This window comes from Sander lucioperca, chromosome 8 (assembly GCF_008315115.2).
Source record: "Sander lucioperca isolate FBNREF2018 chromosome 8, SLUC_FBN_1.2, whole genome shotgun sequence".
Lineage (NCBI taxonomy): Eukaryota > Metazoa > Chordata > Actinopteri > Perciformes > Percidae > Sander > Sander lucioperca.
The window spans coordinates 7,701,664-7,725,698 of NC_050180.1; the positions used below are offsets into that span (position 1 = coordinate 7,701,664).

General features: G+C 41.0%; 1 protein-coding gene across 3 annotated transcripts in view; it reads right to left on the minus strand.

The window, feature by feature from the left end:
- The window catches only part of tmeff2a (transmembrane protein with EGF-like and two follistatin-like domains 2a), a 135,142-nt gene that overhangs the window by 11,152 nt on the left and 99,955 nt on the right, over positions 1 to 24,035 (minus strand). For all 3 annotated transcript variants that reach the window (XM_031291275.2, XM_031291267.2, XM_031291258.2), the window contains exon 5: positions 10,360 to 10,456. In XM_031291275.2, coding sequence (XP_031147135.1) covers positions 10,360 to 10,456 — 97 coding nt within the window. The remainder of the gene's footprint in view (positions 1 to 10,359; positions 10,457 to 24,035) is intronic.

A 24,035-nucleotide genomic window follows, 5' to 3' on the forward strand; every position in this document is an offset into this window, starting at 1 on the left:
CTTATTTCTTTTTCTTCTCTGCATATTGAATCAGTTACTTCCGTTCATGAAGCTGATATTTCTGATGTATTTTTGTCGCAGACTGTAATGCATTCATTTCTCAGCGACTTGATGCTTTTGGCTCTTGCAAATTAACCGGGCAATTTGCTGTCGCACCACTATTTTCGGTGAAATTTAAGTGTGAGACATTCTGTGTTTGTCTCTGTGTGGGCTCCTCTGCGTGTGCGACATCTGCACAAATGACAGCAGGACAGAGTCAGCACGTAGACCGGCGTGCATGTGCATATACATGTGTTTGTGTCTGTCTGTGTGTGTGTGTGTGTAATTTGGCATACGTGTAGTGTGACCCTTAAGTGTGTGGCAGGCCTGATCAGCAGAAATTACACCCAGATTGCCTTCCCCAGACAATTGCTGCTGAGTAGCGCTGAACGCCAGATTCTGTAATTATAAATCTGTCATTATTCTCCCGGTCTTTTCATTTTTCCCTGGTGCCAAGCTCACAGTAAAGCACAGGCATTCAGCTGTCTTACAGCTGCATTTGCATATGCGCCCATGTGGGCGCCACACACACACACACACACACACACACACACACACACACACACACACACACACACACACACACACCCAAGCAGACACCTTCTCAATCAGCCATGATGATTCGTACCGCTGACATTGATGTTGATTGAAACGCCGTGCAGCAAAGCGTGGCAGTGCTCAGCTACTGTTGTAATGATGGATCAGCAAAGTAAGAATGATGTGAAGAAAGGCTTCGTTATGCATCAGAGGAGACACAGTTCAGTATCAAAAATCCCATATGACACTGAAGGTGAGCCGCTGCAGCGCTGAATGACCTGCCACTGCAGAGGGTTTCACAATGAGACTGTAACACCATGATATAAAGGGTCATTTCACCCACATTACAAAAACACACATATTCTGTCTTTCCCCTGGACAATCTCTAGCCAAGCAGATAGTTTTGGTTTATTTTGCAGAAGTTTTTTTTTTTTATTATTATTATTTCTGCCTCAAGACCTCGCTGTCAACAGTTTTCATTGGAAATGGAAAACTAGTCCCTGAAAATAACTGTTGACAGCATGTTTTGTGTATTTTCCAGAGAAGCGAGGATACCGTCTGTGGAAAGATATTTAGCTGCTGAAAGTTTTTTAATGTGTATTTTTTTTCCTACCACAAATTAATATCCATTTGCTTTCCAATTAGTGGTCTGATGACAATAATCAGAGATATTGCTACACTGATACACAACCACAGATAAAACACAAACTCTTGTGACAAAATAATAATCTTTTCAACATTCTCTCACTCTATGCTCCTCTGCCTTTGATGTGCGTGCCACCTCTCTCGCTAGTTAGTTATGTAATCACATATGCTGAGCTTTTCACAGAAAAAAAAAATCCTAAACTAAAAGAAATGTCAGACTATATACCATATACAACACAGACTGAAATCTTTACATTGAATTTTCAGTATTCAAAACACACACACAGTGGTGTCATAAAACGTACCGGTGGCAATGCAAATACAAAAAAATTGAAGCAATGTGCAGCCACTTCCAAAGTATGCTGGCCTGGGCGCCCGGATAGCTCAGTTGGTAGAGCGGGCGCCCATATATAGAGATTTACTCCTTGATGCAGCGGGTTCGACTCTGACCTGCGGTCCGTTGCTGCATGTCATTCCCCCTCTTTCTCCCCTTTCATGTCTTCTGCTGTCCTATCGAAATAATGCGCAAAAAAATGTCTTAAAAAAAAGTACACCGGCCCCTAACTCCTCTTAGTTGAAGGCAAATACTGAAGCCCCACCTGTTTTTTTACAACAACATGTGACAGTATAGTATTGTTAAAAATACAAATTTTAGGACAGTGACCTGGGAAAATGTAAACAATACCTATTTGGCAGCATTTAAGCAGAAACACAAACGGGCCAAGTTTCCAGTGTCTCACTCTCTATGTGTACTGTTGTTAGAGTGGCAGTAGACATCATTTTCTGGGGATTTTATTGTATTGTATTGTATTAGTTGCTGGGGGGGAGAATGCGCGGTCACGGAAGGCTTGTATCATGTCGCTGCGCCGACTTAGAATACCTCAAGGGGGAGACAGAAACTACGCGCTATAGCTTTAAAACTACAAATCGTTTTTGAAAAAGTAAAAATATTAAATCTTGTCTTTTATCACAGTGTACTGTATTGATACAAATGTACCTACTATCATTTTTTATCATTGGATCATGGGCAGTGTCTAAACCTCTAAGAGGGATAGATACACACCCCTACATCCATTGTATTAAGGTGGATGCAGATACCATACAGTTAAAGCCACATTTATCTGCAGAGCTAGATAACACAATAAACCTTTAGAAATTATAAAACAGAGATTCTAATTTGGCAATAGCCACCCTCAAGACAAGATTAGGCTTACAATTAAAGTGTCTGTGTTATCATAAAAAGTGTCTAAATTAGAATAGTTTTAGCATGAAAGGAGGCAGCGAGAAGAATTGTGAGGAGCTAAGAATCAAAGAAAAAAAATGTTCAGAGCTTTTAAGCTAAAAGGAAATTTCCACACATAGTGTGTATACGCTTAACACTGCACACATGTACACATGCTACTGTGTACGACATGTACTAATGTCCACAACCTCCCATCCTATCAGAGTCTTGGCCATCCCGAGAGGCCGTCGTTAGTCGCTGGCTGATGTCTGGGCTTCATACATTTTTAATGAGGCCTCTCACTTTCTCCACAATAGGCACTATACCACTAGACTGCAGTGCGTCAACACATCCTAATGCTACCCGCACATACACTCAAACACCTGCAAACAGGCGTGCATCATACATGCACGAAACAGCAATCGCTTTGTGATAAACCTTGTTTTTCCCCCCAATTTCTTTCACACACACCAACTCATTCCTTCACACAATCTGCTGAGAGGCACAAAGGGGGTAGAGAATTGTTAGTCGTGTGTCACGTATGTGTGAGGATACTTTCTTAGCAGGATGTGTCATATTGATTAGTTCCCTGCGATTATTTCCCTCCCATCAAAGCCCCCCCGCCACCAGACTGTCTGCTAGCTCCCAACTGAAAAGGCCACTTTCAAACACACACACACACACACACACACACACACACACACACACACACACACACACACACAGCAGCTTCAGGCCAACATATCCACTGACTACCTCATGCTGTGTACAAATCCTGAGCAGAAAACCTTATTGCAACTGAACATAGCATTGATTTTCATAATCCTTAGCCTCAAATTTCACTGTAATCCTTTGAAAAAATAAGTAAAAGAGAGGCACATGAGCAGACAGGGAGAGAGAGAGTGGGAGAGAGGGAGAGAGAGAGAGAGAGAGAGAGAGAGAGAGAGAGAAAAGCAATGTTTAAACACAATGAAAAGGGAGAAAAAGAGAAGAGGGGATACAGTATATGTACAGTATGTATACAAATGATCAGAGGCAGAGAAGGTCTCAAGTATTACACACACACACACACACACACACACACACACACACACACACACACACACACACACACTAATATTGCAGTGCTCTGTGGCAATAAACATTGTGAGTTCAGTAATCATGGATGGATAACTGATCGGGCCTCCTGGGTACAGATCCAAGGGCCCAAGGGGTCAGGAGGCCAGATCCGTGATCCGACTCTTTCAGACTCCATACCTGGACTTTGGGATACCAGTGTTTTATTTTTTTTAATTTTTTTTTTAAAGATAATTTTTTTGGCATTTTCGGCCTTTATTTTGACAGGACAGCTGAAGACATGAAAGGGGAGAGAGAGGGGGAATGACATGCAGCAAAGGGCCGCAGGTCAGAGTCAAACCCAGGCCTGCTGCGTCGAGGAGTAAACCTCTATATATGGGCGCCCGCTCTACCAACTGAGCTATCCGGGCGGCCGGGATACCAGTGTTTAGTTAATAAGCTGTATGCCTCACTGTGTGGAAGTGACTGGGAACATTATTTTATGTGTAAGGCAAAACCTCATTATGAGGTGCACTTAAATGCACCATAAGTTTACAAGGTGCACCTGATCTGCACAATGAAGTCCTGTCGGAGCCCACAGGCTTTACCGTTCGTTGTTTCTTTACATAACTCAGGGCAACATGTTGCCACACTGCTGATTTCAAGGAAGCAGGAGGAATTTCCAGTTCTGTTGTTTCTCCGTCATCTCCGACTCTGGCAATGGCCATGGTGTCTGGAAAAGTGCAGCTGCAGGCTACCAGTAAGCTAACGTTACCATGTGTCTTTAGCTGCATGCTACCTACCAGTAAACTATGCTGTATTGTCTGTGTGTTGTTGTTTTTTTCTTCGGACGTGTGCAAGTAGGCGGGGATTGACAGAACAAAAATTATATAAAAACAGGATTGAATTGAATAGATAAGCCCTATTGTCACTGTTACCCGATCCTGCTATTTAGGTCAGCAATGGCCCGATATCGGATATAAGTATCGAATTGGTGCATCCCTAGTTTGAACTGACTGTTAACAGTTCGTATTGTAAAGGCAATCGAATTACTACAAAGAGACACAAACCTACTTCAAAGAGATGTAAAAAGATTACAAAGAGTCACAAAACAACTACAAGAGATGCAAAACCTCCACAGGAGGTAGGATGGGTGAGGTTGGGGGCTCGTACATGTCTGTACCCAGTGGCCCATTGTCTCATAATCTGGATGTCAGTTATGTGTGGAGGGCTTCCAGTGGATGTTGTGTGTGTGTGTGTGTGTGTGCATGGACCCAGCTCACCTTGCCCATTTGCCTGTGACTTGTCGTCTGTCTTGCTTTTCATTGAAATTCCCTTTTGCTCTCCATAGAATGGGCATTAATAAGGACACAAGTGCCGGCTTTGAATAGCCCCTCACTCCTTTCTCAGGAGGTCTAAACCCAGCATTCACACAGCAAGTGTCCCTCCAGCCCCTCTCTATGACTAACTCGCTATTTGCTCCTCCTCTACCTTAATTCTATGAACACTAATGGGTGATATTGATGGGTTCGAAAGCATGGGTTTTGGGAGGTAATTACAGTTTTACACCACAAATGGATCTAAATGGGTTTTTGCGACATTCTATTGATCCTTCAGGGGTAAATTGTTCTTTTTTGCCTCCCGCCATAGTACAGAGAGCTACAGAAGGATGGTGTAAGGATGGCAAGTATCTTTGCCAGAGCAGGGTCAAATGCAGTATAGTAACAGCCAAAAATAGATTCAACCAACATACAGTATTCCAGTCCCATCACGGAGCACATTTTCTGTTCCTTATTTGAATCCAGGTGGTGATTTCTAAATGATGACAAATACATTTAAATGCATGTTGAATGTGTGTGTGTGTATGTGTGTGTGTGTGTGTGTGTGTGGGGGGGTGTTATGGGGCTAGGATGAAATAGCAATTTTCTCCTGACCAGATTGCTCAGTGAAAGCATAATTCCTAAGCACATTATGACAATAACCATTCATCAGAATTGTCATGCATTCTTTTATGCTGTCAAATTATAATATGTAAATAAAATATAATAATCAGGTATAGAAAATAATAAAAAAATAAAATTGCATTATTACACTGAAGACACTGATGATTTATTTCTCTGAAGGAAACATACAGTAGAATGTTTTTGATGCCACCAGCAGTTACAAGTGTCTCAACATTTGTTTACATTTTGAAAAGTAATGCATTTATTGCATCGTGGTTTTAACAGTCTTGCCTGGTGCCAGACCTCTGAATTGCTGCCCACATTTTTACAGCAATTCAAAGAGGTTAATGTTTTTCTCAATCAGCCAATCAGAGCTTTTGAGGTGGGATTAAGAATGTGGAGGTCATCTTCGTGTGCCAAAGCCAGATTGGTGGTGGTGATGGGATCGACACAGAGCTAAGGTTGTTTCAAATAGATTTATGCCAAGCTCACGATATAATCCTAGTAATGGCCCGAGCCCACGGACATTAGGTGACAGGAACAACAAATGAGGATTGGGCATGATGATTGCTTGTTTTATCCTTGTGTCATAGGGAAACACAACCAACAATAAGACTGTCAGAATATTTTTGCCTTTTCTCGCCAGGGTTGACAACTTCTTTGATGTCTTTCATGATGTTGACCCATAGAAGCACAGATCACTTGAAAGCAAAATGAGAATTATATTGTTGGTGCTATATGGGGAACAGGATTGTCTCTGGCACTACGTCATGCAATTCATGAAAGCCAGCAAGCTACGATAGGTCAGGATCTAACGTGTAGCCATGTCTGTTGGCCAAGGTACAGCAAAAATGTATTATTGCCTGATCTGACACAGTGGCCATATAGTCTGATCCCAACAGAAACAACTTTTAAAGGAAGAGTTAGACATTTTGGGAAATACACCTATTCTTAAATGAAAATATTGACACCACTCTCATATCTGTCTGTTAAATATGAAGCTACAGCGAGCAGCCGGTTAAGTTAAATTAGCATGAAGACTGGAAGCAGCAGAAAGCAGCTAGCCTGGCTCTGTCCAAAGGTAACAAAATCCACCTACTACCAATCAAAGCAAACTAATTAACATGCTTTTTTAAAATTCGTACAATAACTGTTGTACGAAGTGTAAAACATTGTTAATTCAAAAGGACTGTTTCTAGTCTTTGTGCTAAGCTAATGGCGTTATCTTTAAACTTTCTGAAACTTAATGGCAATAAGACAGAAGTCCTGCTCATTAGCTCCAAATCCACTCTTTCAAAACAGCACTACTTCAACATTACCATAGATGAGATCTTGGTCCCTCTGTCAACTCAAGTCAAAAGTCTTGGTGTCACAGTTCCCTTTCGTTCGAATCCCAGATTAAAGCAATTACCCGCACTTCGTTCTTTCACCTCCGTAACATCTCCAGGCTCAGACCCTCACTGTCACAATCCAGCACTGAAACCCTAATTCATGGCCTCGTCACGGAAGGACTACTGCAACTCCCTTCTCAACGGTATCCCTTCTAAGCTTACAAACAGACTCCAACTTGTTCAGAACTCTGCTGCTAGAATCCTCACTGGTACCAGATCATTTGAACACATCACACCTATCCTTATCAATCTACATTGGCGAAGAGACGAAACGTAATACGTCTCCATAACAGCAGGCGGCGCTAATCTGTATTGTCGCCCCAAAAAATGAAAACCGGCAGCTGATTGGACGGACGCGTCACGTGGGTCTGGCTGCTGCTTCCGGATTTTGGATTTTTCGAACGGCCATTAATGGCGACTCATTCAGAATACGATCTCATATTGTACTAAAATAGTTCACCGAAACGTGTTTCTGAAAACATTTTAAGTGAGAAATAGGCCAGGCAGTTGCTGAATCTGTCTTCATTTCAGATCGACAAAGGTCAGTTTAAAAGATTTTCGTCAGATTTTGAGAGGCTTAGTCACGCCAATCCCGCTTGCCATTTCCGGGTGAGTCCCGACTGCCCTGTGAAGGCCGAAATCTCCTCCGACGGACGACAGCACGGAACACACCGAACAGACTCGAGTCACTGACCTCGCCAGACTGTCCAACGGACGATTATCGGCCCGGTGTGTAACTGCTTTAAGACCCTCCTCATCACCTACAAAGCACTCTATAGTCTCGACTGGCCTCCTTGTCACCCCCACATTCCGCCTCTCCACCATGGGGACCAGGGCCTTCAGCTGTTCTGCACCAAGACTCTGGAATGCCCTCCCCTCCCACATTCGACAGGCAGACACAGTCAATTCATTTAAAAAAATGTTAAAGACCTATCTTTTTAAGAAAGCTTTTACTCTTTAACTCTTCATAGTACTGCATCGCCATAGAAACTTTTTTTTTTTTTACTGCTTTTCTGACGTTTCGTAGCACTTTTCAGATGCTGTCTATTTTGTTAAATGTATTTCTATGAAGCTAAAAGTATTTTATTGTATTTTCTCCTTTTATGCCCTCGTGAACATGATGTCCTTGTGTATCTAGCAAGGCGTCCACCAAATAAAATGTATTATTATTATTATTATTATTATTATTATTATTTACATTGCCATACATTGGCAACCTCTACCGCTGCTGGAAAAAACATTGTCAGGACAGATTCATCAGCTACTACTGATAAGTTAGGGGAAAAATTAAAAAAAGGCTCCCACACAGAACACGACTAACATGAATAAAAGTCAGACTGAATAATAAAGTGAAAACAGAATGGCACTTCAGTCTGATTATCAGGCTATTTTGAGTCCCACATACACTAAAACACTTTATACAGTGGCTAACAGCATTTATTTATCACTTTGTATTATTTGTATGAAAATAAGAAAAATGCATTATAATAAACACTCACTTTACCGTCACCTGCCTTTTGATTACAGTCATCTCTCTCCACTCATTGTTTGATTAAACTGACGGTTTGTTTGATTAAAATCTGCTGCCGCCTGATTGGAATGATTTTAATCAAAATGATCCAACGCTACGCCAGTGGTTGGCTGCTGTTTGATGAAAATTACCTGCTGTTGGGTTGCAATCACCTGTCTGATTATGCGCCAGAAACATTATTGTCATACTACCTTGGGGCTTTTGAAAGATTAAAGAGTAGTTTCCGTTTTACAAGAAGGAACAATGAAATATTCATATGTCTGTTTGTGTCAACTGCTTTTTTAACAAGATACATTATTGACTTAGGCAGCCTCTCTTGTCTTATATATTGCCTTCTTATTGTGGGGGCAAACATCCCACGGTATATATTGTGTAACTGCCTTTGTTGAAGGTACGCTGCACATGCTTGAGGCTGCATTTTCTTTTATGTTTTCAGTTTTGTGTGCACACATCATCGACAGTACATTGTGCTGTTGTGACCTTATGAATTCTACCTTTGGGGATTAAGAAATTGCCAATAAATCCATTTCTGTGTGCTAGTAGAATATTAAGGATCATTTGTGGAAGTGGGTGGCATCAGTAGGAGTGGACTCCAGCTGTTTGGTATTTGCATCAAGGCTCAGAATGCATCATGAAACCATTCGTTGGCATTACGGTTATTGCACACCAGGGTACATTATCTTTCCATTACATCAGGCAGTTTGATAGAGTCATACTCTCAGGGCACTTCTAATTTCTAGCGGTACGTCTGGGATTTCTTATAAGCACTGCCTTCCTTTTGCTGATACCAGCTGATCCTTGTTCCACACCAAATCAGCAATGTTGTTTCATTTAAGCTGTAGAAAGCAAATACACTGATGCTACTGTCTGGTGTTGGAAACAGTTCACCAGTTGAGCCTTCATCTAATTGGGATCTGCACCCGTGTATTATGTAGGGTTGGGTATTTTTTTTTTTTTTTCCGATACCGGTGCTGAAGCGATACTTTTTAATAGAGTAAAAAAAAAAAAAAAAAAGAAGGGTACTAAACAGCAGTCGGCGACATTAAAGAACGGCTTGTTTATTGCTAAGGCCATATGGTCAAAATTAAAGATTCAATAATAATGTAATAACTATAACTTATAACAATAACTTATTTCACCAGTAAATTGCTGTTGAACGACAAAAACAACCACCAGATGGGAAAAGAGTATTTTACAATAACTTTGAATGCACCACGAAGCTACCTGTTTCAAGTAAACACACTGTCTGTGTTGTTTTTCCAATAATGGCAGCTGCAGAGCAGACTAGGTCCCGGTGTTGGAATCCTCTACAGGGAAAAACAGTCACACTTTACACTGTTTAACATTAGCTCTCAGTATTTTAACCGTGTTTAATCCAGCTGCTAGCTAAAGGTAGGCTAATGTTACCTGCTGTCGAGTGTAGTGTAAAGTCAGGCACCGAAATGAGGCACCGAAATTTCCGTTCTTATTCGGTCTCGTTACTACTGTTTACGTTGGCACACGCGTTTCGGTACCCAACCCTAGTATTATGTATGAGGATGTTTCTATTGCTGCCGTCTCATCTGCAATAAATGGTTAAATTCATGACAAACGTTTCTTCACTGAACTAGTTTTCCTTGTGCGAGTCAAAGTCATTTTTGGCCTGACATTGGCAAGTCCTGTAAGGATAGTAATTGGATTTCCAGAATAAGCGAAAATCTCCTTTCTCTCTGTGCCCTGCTCAAGTAATTGAGGTTAAATGAAGTGGTCAACCATGCACTAAACCTCAGTGGGTGTTCATAGGCAGATGTGTGCGGCATAAAGAAGAGTTCTAATCTAAATTCTTTAGTGTTCAAACTCAGTAAAATGCTTCAACAAACAAATGTCGGGGGCATTCTTTTGATAGAAAATGTTAAAAGTTGTCAAGTTCACTCGAGTGTAGCTGTGTAGGTCAACTGGTGTTGCATGGCTTTGACAACAAAAAAGCATTTTGTGCGTTTGTGTGCGCAAACTTACCACACATCCTCTGCGTCCACATCGCATTCAGCACCAAACTGGCAAATATCACAGGTGGACGTTTCCTTCTGCCCTGCCTCGGCGGAGCCCTCTCCTCCTAAAAGTGCCAGAAAGAGATGGGGGAAAAGGTTTAACGCCTGTTTCATCCGAGACAGATTTGTAACAACGTGTCTGTGACTATATTTGTCTAACACTCAACTGGTTCATTCAATGGGAGTATAAACCTGTAACAAAGGCCCGTAACAATGCCCCTCTCACAAGGCAATGTGACCGTGAGAAATCAGCCTTGGACGGCTCAAGTGCATTTATATTCTGCCATATCCAGCCATAATCCCACCGAAGCCATCCCCTTCATCCTTTCCCCGATTCTCCACGTTCTTCTGCTCCCTCCTGACTCTCCTCGCCTGACTCTCATCTATCACTCCCAATATCCCCCACTGATCTTTTTGGAGTCCCTCTTTTATTTCATCGTGCTGATTTTCTCGCGCGGTGAGTGCGACGACTCCTTGGTGGCGGGGTGGGTACTGGCGTCAGGCTTATGGTGGCTTAGGGACTCCGGCGGTGCATCTCATGCCTCATGAGCGGCCGAGGGGGAGAAGAAAGGAGAGAAAAAAAAGCAATCTGGCCAATCTCAAATTGCATTCTCCCACCACAGAGGACTCATCCAGTATCTGCAAGCTTTCGCTCTTCTTCCTTTTCCCCTCGGCCCTCTTCTCCATTAGAAAAGATCTATTTTTAAACTTACGAGGGCCCGTGAGGACAACTTTGCAAAAGAAGACGAAGAGGTGGAACTTGGCATCATTTCCACATGTCATATCTTTAATCTCCCCAAGACAAGCGCATGCACAAACACCCGTGCTGCTGCCACCATGCATTGCTCCCATGAGTCGCCGCTTTCATTTTCCCTTCTTTTTGTTATTTCTTGTGATCACTGGGCTGGATGAATCGGAAATAACTCTGGTAGAGAGGTTTAACCTGATTTTCTGCTGTCAAGCTGAAGTTGGGTTTGACGCTCTTATTCTAAGGTCAAAGTGAGTTAATGTTACTTCACTGTTAAATCTAGTTAGCATGTGACTTTCCTCCTCCATAATTCTCAGCTTGGATTTTGTAGCTGGTGGGTCAGATTATCCCAACAACTTCATTCGCCTCTTTTGCCTGTGTCCAAACACACTGTGCAGCCTACAAGATTGAAAAGTTCCTTTGCTGAGGATGTTAAGCTCCTCTCAAACGTCCTGCCTTTGCTTTCAATGTTTCCTTGTTCCCTTTGAAGCTGTGTCTGAAGCTGCAGGTGTTGGAAGGCAGCCATGGTGGCGAGGCAGCGTGTCTGAGTGCTGGACATTTGCAGTCAGGTGGCAAGATGTACATTCTGTATTCACAGCTTCGGTTCGCTTTACCTTCAGGTCACAGGACATGCAGGACTACAAGGTGTGAAGTTGTGTTAGCACGTAGCCCACCAATGCAGCTTGAACGCCAAATTGCAAATACCGTCATATATAATTCTAGGATTTAATCTATTGAAAGTTCCACTGGAGCCTTATTTGTTTCCAAAATGTTCTTGAATTCATCTCCAAACATTTCTCTATTTGATGATATGATAATTAAGCCGCTATAAATAAAGTGAAGGCATCTCAAAATAATGTCATTTAAGTTGCGAAAGAAACATTTTGGCTTATAGTTACCAAGAGCTATAAATGCATGCAAAGCTGCAGCAAAGACTGCCGGGGTACCCCGTGAACGTCATCGGAGTTCAACAAAACTGATCTGTAAAATGTCAGTTTACTACTGAGATCCATCACCCTCCAGACAAACAAGTTTGAACTATTGTTCTACAGCTCCTGACAGAAATCTTTGAGTAAACACTGGGCTTTTCGATGACAGGGAGGGTCAAATTTAAAAGACACCATCAACTTGCATTGTGGGAAATGTATGGTAGGATCTAGTGTTTTGGAGCTTGACCCATACTAAGGACAAAAGATCAGGATATCTTGTTCTCTGCAACAAAAATTTAGATCATTGTTTTTATAATCAGTGTCTTGCGACTTCCACAACGTTCCTGAAGTGCAATATTAAATCGCTTCAAGTGGCTGATTTAACAAATTCTAAATCCATATGCATACAAATAACAAGTCTGAATGTGACAATTGTTGTTTGTCATGTAACAAAAAAAAGTCGATAAAATAAAACAGTTGAAAAATGCTATCAAAAAGTACTGACACATTTAAAAAAATGAATCATGATAATCATCACAAAACCATTGATGAAGCGCGCTCGTTCAGAAAACAGGTATTAGTTTCATTCTAAATCCATCTAGAACAGACATCGAGATGGTCTCCTGGTATACACCTGGCTGCATCACAACCTCAATCATCAGCTATCAATCATTTTCATTTTGGCCACAGACACAATGTCAGCGAGCACGAGTAATACGTTCAAGAATGGGAACATTTTATATTTTAAGTAAATAATGTGGCCTAATTTGACCCTTTCTTTCTACGGAAAGGTCTCTCATTTGGACTCGGTCTTGACTTGGACTTGAACGTCTTTGGACTTGGTCTTGACTCGGCCTTGACTAGTCCTGGTCTTGGACTTGTCTTGGACTCGACAAAGGTGGACTTGACTACAGCCCTGTTCTCAAGTGTTCAACTGTGCATGACTGTGCAATTATATCGGCATGTCTTTTGTCTAACATCAGAGTTTAAGGTACTGTAGACGCTGGGACTGTAGCTGATTGAATTAGCCAGTTGTGACTCTTTGACCACTGTTGAAATGTAATTTCCCTCATTTCCCTCAGTTGTGTACTGCATGTAGTGTTGTGTGAAATCTTCACAGAGTGCACCAGACCAGTCTCTCTAGCTGCTCTGTACTCTGTCAAATGATCAGCTCCACATAAAGGCTTTTGGGCAGGCAAGCATGTAAGCTCTCCCACGACTCTCCTCTCCTACGAGAGAGAGAGAGAGAGAGAGAGAGAGAGAGAGAGAGAGAGAGAGAGAGAGAGGGGGGGGGGGGGGGGGGCAGTGGACTGTGCACATTTTTGTAATGCCTGCTCAGATTTCTTACCCTTGTGCACGTACATGCACGACGCAAATGCCAACATTGTTTCCTGTCCTTTCTGTCCTTTGCTTCCTTACAGAGTGCACACATCTCGTATGTACTCTCACACACACTCTTCTCCAGATCCGCATACACGGTACTGCAGGCACAATTACCAAAGGCGGCTGGGGATAGGCAGTGTTTTCCACTTCTCAAATCCCTGATAGAGTCTCCTGTAGCACTAACATAACATCCCCCCTGTTTCTGCGTCTGCTAATCCCTTGAATCAGGAGACACAGCTGGGTAATGACTGAAATGATTAGCCCATCTACTGCCCCCGCGATCACCCCCACCAGCTCCTACATCAGCTAGTATCGATCCACGCTTGGGCCGGACAGGTCGACGAGCCTCCTCCGTGACTACTGTCCTAGCCTCACCTTCCTCTCCCCTAAATCATTTCTTTGCTTTGTTCCTTTAGTGTCAAGGAGTTCACTTTAATAAACACAATACTTTCTCTATGTACATGAAGCTTTTGTGTGACTTTAGCACAACAGGGGAGGACTACGAGGCAAAGGCAAGGGAAATTGAGATGAAGTTACTAAGAAGAGAAGAAGAGATTAGAGTGAAATGATGAGTTAAAGGGGAGATAAGCAGGATAAGAAATCACAAAGGTGCTGTGGAGCTTCCACAGGGGGTTAAAGAGCATCTTTAATCCCCTTACTGGTGTCTGGAGCTTGGCGTTGCTGTAAATACCATATGCATGCATATATGCATACAAATTCACATTAAAACAACTAAATTAATCTACCCTTTCCCACAGAAGATGGGAAAAGTTTTTTTTCTGTTACTGTAAGTTGTAAAATAGAAGCAGGGACAGGCACTGTGTACGGCAAACTAGAAAAAAAAGTGACGATATTTGCACATTGACTTATACAATAAAAATCCATAGGTAATTAAACAAAGGAAAAAGAAAACTGTGCAGTTTAGCTAAACTTGATATGAATGCAGCGGCACCGTGGGTCTGCCCGGCGCTTAGCGCCGCCCATGACTATTGTGATTGATAAATAAATAAATGCCCGTTTTTCTCCCGTCCCAGTATACTGTGTGGACTAGCCAGACCCTCTTCCGCAGTGCTGTGGTGGAGGGTCTGGCAAAGCGAGACTAGGACAAATATAAAACACAAAATAATTCATTGCACAAGTATTCAATTTACTATAAATATTAAGAAGATGCATAATAAGTTTGGAAGGTCTAACAGCTGATCAGTCAGTCATTTTCTGGCAAAAAATTACAATAGGACTTTATGACTAAATTATGACTAAAGAAACATTCCAAACAAATCAGATGGAGTGCTGAGATTGAATGTGAAGCTGATTTTTTACTTTGATTATTCATGCAAATATGATCATTTTGTGTTTTTACCATTTGTTTATTCACCCCAAACAGCCAGAGTACAGACTGTACAGATGTTAGCTGGAGTGCTTAGCTCGCTCACTGATTTACAAATTTCCAGGAACTCAACATTTTTTTGTATTACTTTCATCCACACTACTCCATTTCTTTTTGTCTCCATACATTAATGAATTTGAGCCATAAAGCCTTGGCACTTAAACATTTTCATCTCCATTAAATTTGATTCACGATGCCCCCTACAAATGTACGTGTGTTTATGTCCACCCATGATGTTAGCATTGACTTTATCTGCAATCACAGCTTAGATTCAGTCCAAACACACTTTGAGACAAGTTTATGAAAAGTACCAACCAGAGAGCAAGCATTTGTCAACTACATCCACAATGCATTCAGAGGGATGACGCCGTAATAGAGCAACTCAACAGTCATTCTTTTGATATAAAGCATTGCTGTGAAATGAAGAAAATTACAAAAGCACTGAAAATTCTTCAGAGTACAATGAGCTAAATAAAAAATAGAAATGACATGACACGGTAAGTAAATGGGCCTGAAGTAGTGCAAGAAGGGCACTGGTAAGAAAGACCATCAAGAGTAAAGAGTTACAAGGTTTCATGGCTAAGATGACACAGAGACACTGTTGCTAGAGTGATTCAACTGTCGCTGATTTGAATAAAAAAAATAAAAAGAAATGGTCTCAACGGCTCAAGCAATTTCACAGTCCTCATGCAACCTGACAGAACCTGCGTCCTTTTGCAAAGAAGAATGGGGGACGAATTGCAGTGTCCAATTTGTCCCCAAGCTGATCGACCTATTGACATAGATAGACTCAAGGCTGTAACCGCTGCCAGAGGTGCCTCTGCTACATATTGACATGAGGGGTGAATGTTCCTGTGTGTTGCTTTTGTATTTTTTCCTGTTCTTGGTCTTTGATTTGATTTTTTGATTTGATTTATTTTGGATTTGACAAACAACATAATCCAAAGGATAGCATGTTAAAGTGTGAACACTTATTTCCAACATGGTCCTTGGTGTTAAAACATGCAACACATAACGAAGACCTATTTCAGGTCAAAGACATTAACATATAATACAGATCATACAAGGTTTAAAAGCATTCTAAAATCAGAGAATCATAAATCACATAAAATAATCAGTCTACTCTAATTAAAAAATATTGGCTACTCTATTCCATAAAAAAGCCTTAACCTTGTGTCTAAAAGCCCCTCTGGTCTTTACACTTTTGAGGGAAAGCGGCAGATTATTCCACAATGTTATAACTGTATAAAAAAAATAACTTCTAGCTGCATTGTTGACTCTGGGCACTTTACAAGAACGGACACTGGCCCTAGTATTGTGATTATGCTGTGTATGAACCATTTTTATATGGGAATGTAGATATTTGGGAGCAGAGCCATTTATGACATTATACATATGATTCAGTCTGCCTTCCTTTCTTCCTCATGCTATCCCATCTTACACTGGATATTACTGTATATAGCACGCATATTTTTTCTACATGAACACATACTGTACTATATGTACAATGGCATAGTGTGTTGGTGCCTTTCTCCATGTGATTACATCAGTGAAAAGGGAGTTTTAGTGTGTGTGTGTGCACACACGTGTGCACACACACACACACACACACACACACGCACGCACGTTACGCACACACACACACACACACACACACACACACACACACACACACACACACACACACACTCTAGTGTGCGGCTATCATACGGATGATGAATAAAGCCCGCACATCCATGGAAAACAGAGCAAGACCACTCCGACCTTGGTTGCGAACACACTGGAGAGAGGAGGAGAGGGCTGGGAGGAAGACACGCGCTGTTACGTCCAACATATGGCTGTGTGTGGTCGCTGAAACAGATTCAGTGTAAACCCCACATGGCTCTCTATTGTTACTGAAACCTGAACTGAACCTTCAAAAGGTTTAGGCTGCGTTCAGACTAAACATTTTTACAGCCATTTATTTAAACTCCCTGGAGCATTTCCCTGATTTGTTTGGTTCATATGGGCAAGTGTGATTTCCTTTGTATGGCAGCTGGATTCCCGTGGATCCATCTAGTCAGGCTTCAAGTAATGCGCTTGTGTCCAAACAGCAGCGGACCGAACCAATCAGCGTCCGGTGAGGAGCTGCTGGGAGCTACGGGTGTGGTTTTAGGTGTGTGTGGCGACCGCGACTGTTCGTTCAAACAACAATGGCGGACGTGTTAGACAGATGGTTCAGCCAATCACCTGCCAGCTATTTTCCGATGACGGCTTCTCAGATGGTTCTGTTTAACAAACCATCTGGCGCGTCAGGTTACAGTGTGATGCAATGTGTTGTAATATCGTAATCTGGCATTCAACATGCATGAAATCTGTTGTAAACAGATATGGATATTGGACATCGAGAATCGGTTAGGGACAATCCAACTGACAAATTAATGACACAGGATTCATCAATGTAGATTTACTCATTCAAACTTCCTATGCGGTACAATAGAACAGTGAAACACCCTGTAGATAGTTTTCTATAGCTTACCCTAATTGATATAAATGAGGTAGACAAAATATTAGAATGACATCTCAGTATAACACAATATAATTAAACAGCAGTACAAACAACAGCCTCCAAGTTGAATCAAAACTCTCTGAAACAACAAAAACTAAACATTAGAACCTTAATTAGGGTGCAGAGCTGTTGTATTAGACTGCAAACGTTTTTAGCTATGTGCACCTAATACATTTCTCCTAATTACATATACCCAATTGCATTGAGTGTCCCAAAAGAATGGTATACAGGCTACAGATTAATTGTCCAATGCCAGTGAAACAAAATGATGCCTATTGGCAGCTGTGATACATCTTATCGAGGTCTGTTTTCTTCCCGCAAACGGACATGTGATCCATGTAAGGTGATACAGGAAGCAATAAACATAAGCCACATAGCTGATAATGGCCCGGGATGATGATACTGAATCTATGGTACCATCATATTGTATCTGCATCACATTGCCAGCTGCACATGCAGTTTGAACTCCGACTCATCTAAGATGTGGTCTTTCAGTTGCGTGGGGAGCGCCATTAAAAGAAGACTGCTGACAATTAAACTATGAAACCCATCAATCAAAATGGCATTATCAGCAGGCCGCTGCCCCAAGTGGCCAATCTGACAGGGCGAGCTGGGCCAGAGAACAGAAGACAGCCAAATAATCCATAAACATAATGGATATCAATATTGAAAAGATGACAGATGAGACTGCCGACAGAAGCCAGGATTCAATTTCTGTTCTTTTTTTCTTTCTTGCAGGAGACCATATCGTTTTCCACAAAGTCATTTGTCAGCCATGAGGTCGATGAGGAGAAGACGAGCTTCTCCAAAAAGTGAGCCAAGGGCGGTTGTTCCAGTGACGTGGATGACAAAATGAATCAGGCACGGGGCAATAATGACTGATATAAATAATGATGCTATCAAAATGCTTGGTGGGCATTGGCAGGGAAACACAAAACACAGTCCATGTAGTAGTACTCCTGTGACCAACATAAAACCCACCAAGCCATATTTTAAAAAGGCTGGAAAGGACACGAAGCACTATTTATTCACATTCAACTGACAAAAAGGCATCACATTTCGACAGTTGGAGTTTGTATACATGACTGAAGGCGCGGTCAGACCAAAATTTGCTTTCCATTCATTTAAATGAGGGAGCAGGCCAGACCTCTTTGCTTCCAGTCAAGAATTGATCCCACCTAATTCGCCCTTGTGCATAGTTCAATCTAATTGAACTTTGAAAAATAGCAAGGCTTTCCAATATCCAGCCAATTCAGGTGGGTGGGACTGACCTCTCATTCAGAAAATATTGATTGTAAATATCCTTGTTTATTACTGCACAGTGAAATAATACAAGCAGCAGAAAAGAAGGCATGCTGTTGAGCTGCCGAGATTGCATTTCACCATTGGCCAAGTTTGGCCTGAACGCACCATAACTCTGATAAAGTCCTCACCAGGGTGGATTTATCACTGGCTTGCTCTCATGTTTTAGCAAGACCCAATCAGAAATGACAGTGATCATTTGTAAAAAAAAACATGCTGGTGAATGTGGTAGAGCTGATTCACCTGCGACCCTGCAGCTTTACAACATATTGTTGGTATCTTCCTTTCGCAGGTAGTTTGTAATGCAATGGCAGAGCCCCGTCAAAGTCACATTCCCATCGCCTTGCTATGGACAGTAAAGTTTTTCTGATTCTGATTATTGTTTACTTACTTACTACTACCCCTTGACCTGCTTGTTGTCAAATCAATTGCCTACCACATCTTACAGGCTCCATGGATCACACCCTTTGGCAAGAAGATGGATTTGTAAACTCTCTTACTATTCATAATTTGAGATGTATCATTATTTTGATGACCCAGATGAAGGCCACAACTCAAAACATGTAAGTCAGTCAACACAGAAAATACATGAATAAAGTGTTTTTGAGTTTTGACTGCTTGCATATAACTTGCGAGTAGCAAATGTGCCAGGAAATTCTACTGTACTTTTGATGTGACATACCAAAATATTTCAGCAAATAACCTGTCAACATGTTACTGTAACTGGTTAGGTAGCAATTAGCCCTTAGACTTGACATTTTGGGAATCATTAATTAGCTGTTCCTTGTTGTGGTTGTAATAGTTGTTACTCAAACATATTTTTATTCTCTCAACTTTTTAGTGTTCACAATAAGACACTGGGCTTCTAAAACAAACTCAGTGGGACCTTTAGAGTAAATTCAGCAGAGAACATGCTAAATCAAATAGGGTAGGGGATCGTTTGGGTTTTTTACGATACCGGTGCTAAAACGTCACTTTTAAAAGGGTGCCAGTGCCTAAACTGTAAAAAAAAAAAGAAGAGCATAAAACGACAGTTGGCGACATTAAAGAACGGCAGATTTCGTCACCCAACCCTAAAAAGTTATTTGACTGAGTGGCAGAATGACAAACTTTGCAGTATAGCTCTCTCTACCTTTTACAGTAGAAACTAAGTAGTAAAGTAACTTTGGACAAGTTTGGCCTTTTAAAACTGTAGCCACTTAATTAAAATAATGATTAAAAAAAAAAAAAAAAAAAAAGATGTCAGCTGTTCAGACGGTGAGCAGTCAAAGCACAAATAAAAAGGGCTGCACTAACAAGAAACACCGGCAACACTTCATTTTGAAAGGACAATAGCAGACAGAAATGTATTGCATTTCTCTGTGCGATGGATCTGGTGAATGCAAATCAGAATACATGGCTACCGGGCGCCCGGATAGCTCAGTTGGTAGAGCGGGCGCTCATATATAGAGGTTTACTCCTCGACGCAGCAAGCCCGGGTTCGACTCCGACCTGCGGCCCTTTGCTGCATGTCATTCCCCCTCTCTCTACCCTTTCATGTCTTCAGTTGTCCTGTCAATAAAGGCCTAAAAATGCACAAAAAATAATCTTTAAAAAAAAAAAAAAAATGTTTGTCTAAAATCCTGTCTCCTGAATAAGCCACAGTAGCTAGGTGCAGCTGCAGCCAGGTACAACTACCATTGGTGGTGACGGTGGAGCTGTTAACGAATCCACGAACAATGTCCCCAACTGGGTCAGAGCCTTTATGAATGGATTAAAAGGAGGAATTATGGCTTTAAACATTCATCTTTCCCAGCTTTAAGAGGATTAGACCCTGCATTCTGTTCTCCGCTCACTTGGATGGCCCAGTGACTGTCGTTCAATCCTGTCAACTACCTGCAGTCAATAAGAGCTCTGGAAAAGTGGATTCAGGTTGCGCCATAAACTGTAGGAGAAGTAGCCTGTCTACACCTCCTATTTTCTTCATTCTAAACTAACTAATGACAGAGACAGAGTATGACTTGTGTTTAGTTCTTGACCATTGAATAGATATTCAAGTGAAACCATATTTTGAGGAGCATTGACATTTAGAGAAACTTACTGTTCCTGAGCATGATGCATACATGATGCATTCCTTTAAGTTATGGTACCAATGCCAACATTTTACTGTACACTTTGTGATAGCTCACATTAAGGACTAATTGTATTCTTCTTCTATAAAACATTGTTTTCTTTTTAGTCTGAACACAAATAAGCCATAAAAACTAGGGGTGCATGATATATTGACTCAATATCCTTATCGCGATATCACGTTGCGCAATATTATATTGAAAGTGTTGCGATAAGTATATAATATTTAGTTTATTTTGTGCAGCGCTGCATCCCATCCGTTGGCTGTGTGGCTTAGTTGTGTTTGATTTAGAGCCCTCTTGAAACGCTATAATGATCATGTTTCATTGGCCAGTTACCGTGCCACTTGCACATGTTAGTGCACGTCAGCGCACGGGTCCATTAGGTGACAAACCCTATGGAGCGTACCAAGTGTGTGCATTTTTCGACAGAGTGACAGTGTAAGTGAAGAAATAGATAGAGACAACAAAACGGAACGAATCAGAAAAGCAAAAGAAAAGTTGTGTCCTGTTCTCTTTATTTATATATTTCATACTGTACAACCAGTAAAACATGTCCTGTTCTGTAGACATGCTTTTTATTTATATATTTTATACTGTAGAACCAGTAAAACATGTCCTGTTCCGAGACACGGTCCTTAATTATATATTTTATACTGTAGAACCAGTAAAACATCTCCTGTTCTGTAGACATGGTTGTTATTTATTTATTTATTTATTCATGTTGGACCAGTCCAATATGACTGTCAGTTGAAATAAACCTTGTGTTGTAAGAAAACTTGTTTTATTTGTTATGAATCTATTTTGATGCGTTTTCCCGTAACATTTGTAATTTTACATGTTTAAAAATATTGAAATTAATATCTATATTGCAAAATTCATAATCGATATCGCAATATCACATTTTGTCAATATCGTGCAACCCTAATAAAAACATTGCCTAAATACAATATAGTCTAAAGTTAGCAGAATTGTGTGCTGTGGCACATCTCAGTTGAGTGCCCAAAAACAGATGAAGTTCTAGTAGATATAATTTATTTTGACCGCTATTATAGTTGTTAATTTAGTTCCAGTGGTAGTCCATCAGATGTCACACAAGTCAGCCATGATTTCTTCCTGTTTTGGGCTATCAGAGAGGTATCTTGTTTTGTGTCTTTATACAGTGTAAACCCCCCACTAAAAACTGTGTTTATGTTGATTTATAACATAACAACTACAATTTATGAACTAAGTATTGGAGCTCTAGAATTTGAACAGCTTATTATGCAAAAAGCATTCCACAGTGCACTGCTTTGGCAACAACAGGGTGTGGAATCAGCTTTTGTGCCTTTCTTCCTCTGTATTTGTTACGGCCCTTTTTTTTTTAACAGTCCCTTCCTGTGTTGTGTCCCAGACAAGATTCCTGTTTTAATCCGGAAATAGGCTGAATTAGCCTAAAGCAAGTCACATTGGACTTCAAATAACACAGGGAGAAAGCAATGCATGTTATTCTTCCCTAAAGAGGACACCCATCTATTTTAAGTTACGTTTAAGTACTAATGCATTTTGACACAGCCCTAGCCAAAGGCACTCACTGTCTATTAAACTGGAAAACAAATTTGTAGAATTTTTGTGTTTAATAAACCACACTAAATAATTCATGCCTTTGTTTCTACTTAATTTCAAGTCTATTTAGTTTTATTTGAATGTGGAAGATGGCACCACCAAGGCATCAAAATGCAACGGATCACCATTATTTGGCCAATGTTTTTTCTTTTTGTCCATCTCTCCTTCCTTCCATTACTCCATTATTTTGCTTCACAGCTCACAAGGATTTTGAATTTCCTATCCATATCTCACATCAGCATGCTCGTTGGAAATTCAATTAAATTCCCTCTCAGTTCGCACTAGCAGCTAGGCCTCTCTAACCTTGGCATATTTACTCTCCAAGCCCCAGCACAACGTGGAGAATATACAGGAATGAGCTGGCAGGGAGTAACAAACATCCTCTCTTTCACTGTCTCTGTCGTTATCTACAGTATTCATCCTTATGGAAAATTGTGATGCACTCTTGTTGAATGGTCGTGAAAAATACGCTGTCCAATGTGGCTTGTATGGGCCATGAGTAGCACACCATAACCAGTGTGGAGCTTTAGTGGATAGGTACTGAGACACTTTATATGTTGAAAATGATACACCCAAAACTGTCTGAGCAAATATGTTACTGTCAACTTATTCCAGGAACACTTAGAATTGTCTATGTGCTTTTTTCACCAGAATGTTTGTCCACTTGTCAAAAACCAGCTCTCGAATGCAACTTAAAGCAACATTGCGTAACTATTTTACCTTAAAATATCAGCTTTCAAATCATTTTGATGCTACACTGACTTGTAATAGATCTAATCACAATGTTTGTTCACAATAACTCTGAGTTAGAAAACCCCTGTGTCCCATACATACAATTGAAATGCACTGATCAAACGGGCAAGAAACAACTGGATATACTCTCATCTCCTTCATCTAAACTTCATGCTTGATGCGCTCATATGTCAACATTTTCACTAACGTTAGGTTGCACCTAATTTACCTGTTGGGGCCACAGACTAAAGAAAATGACACCACCCAAACCGAATCAGTCAGTCCGACCGGCAGTGAGATGTCACAGTTTGTAACATTAGAATATATAACACAGGAGCCCAGTATCATGTTTCAGCATTTCAAAAAGACCAATGAAAAAAGGCCTTCATGCCCAAACACATTGTGGAATGAAGGCCAAGTAGAGCACAAGCTAACCTTGAAATTGTTTTTTTTTGTGTGTTGTTTTTGTCATTATAACTAGTGTTGTTGCTATCTTTGTGGCTGGTCATGGTGATTACTTTTGACATTTATATTTATAGGTGCTGATGCTGTAGATTTATGGCTCAAGGTAAACTAAAAGAGACACCAAGCCCCAACAGGCAAACCCATCCATATTTTGCCGTCTTTTTCCCTCCCTAGCGTTCAGCTGGCAGCACACCACACCCAGATTCTACTCCTTGCAGATGGTGAGCCCACATGGCCAACGAACAGGACAGCAGCTGACTAATAACTGTAAGCTAAAATGCTACATTTGACCAGCAATGTAATTATATACTGTGTCATTTGATGTTGTTATTACTGCTAAACAAGGCTAGCGTGGCTGCTTGTAGTATCTAGCTCTCAGAGCAGACAATGTTTTGAGTGCTTTCCAACTGCACCATGGGCAGCCATTGTTCGGTTGT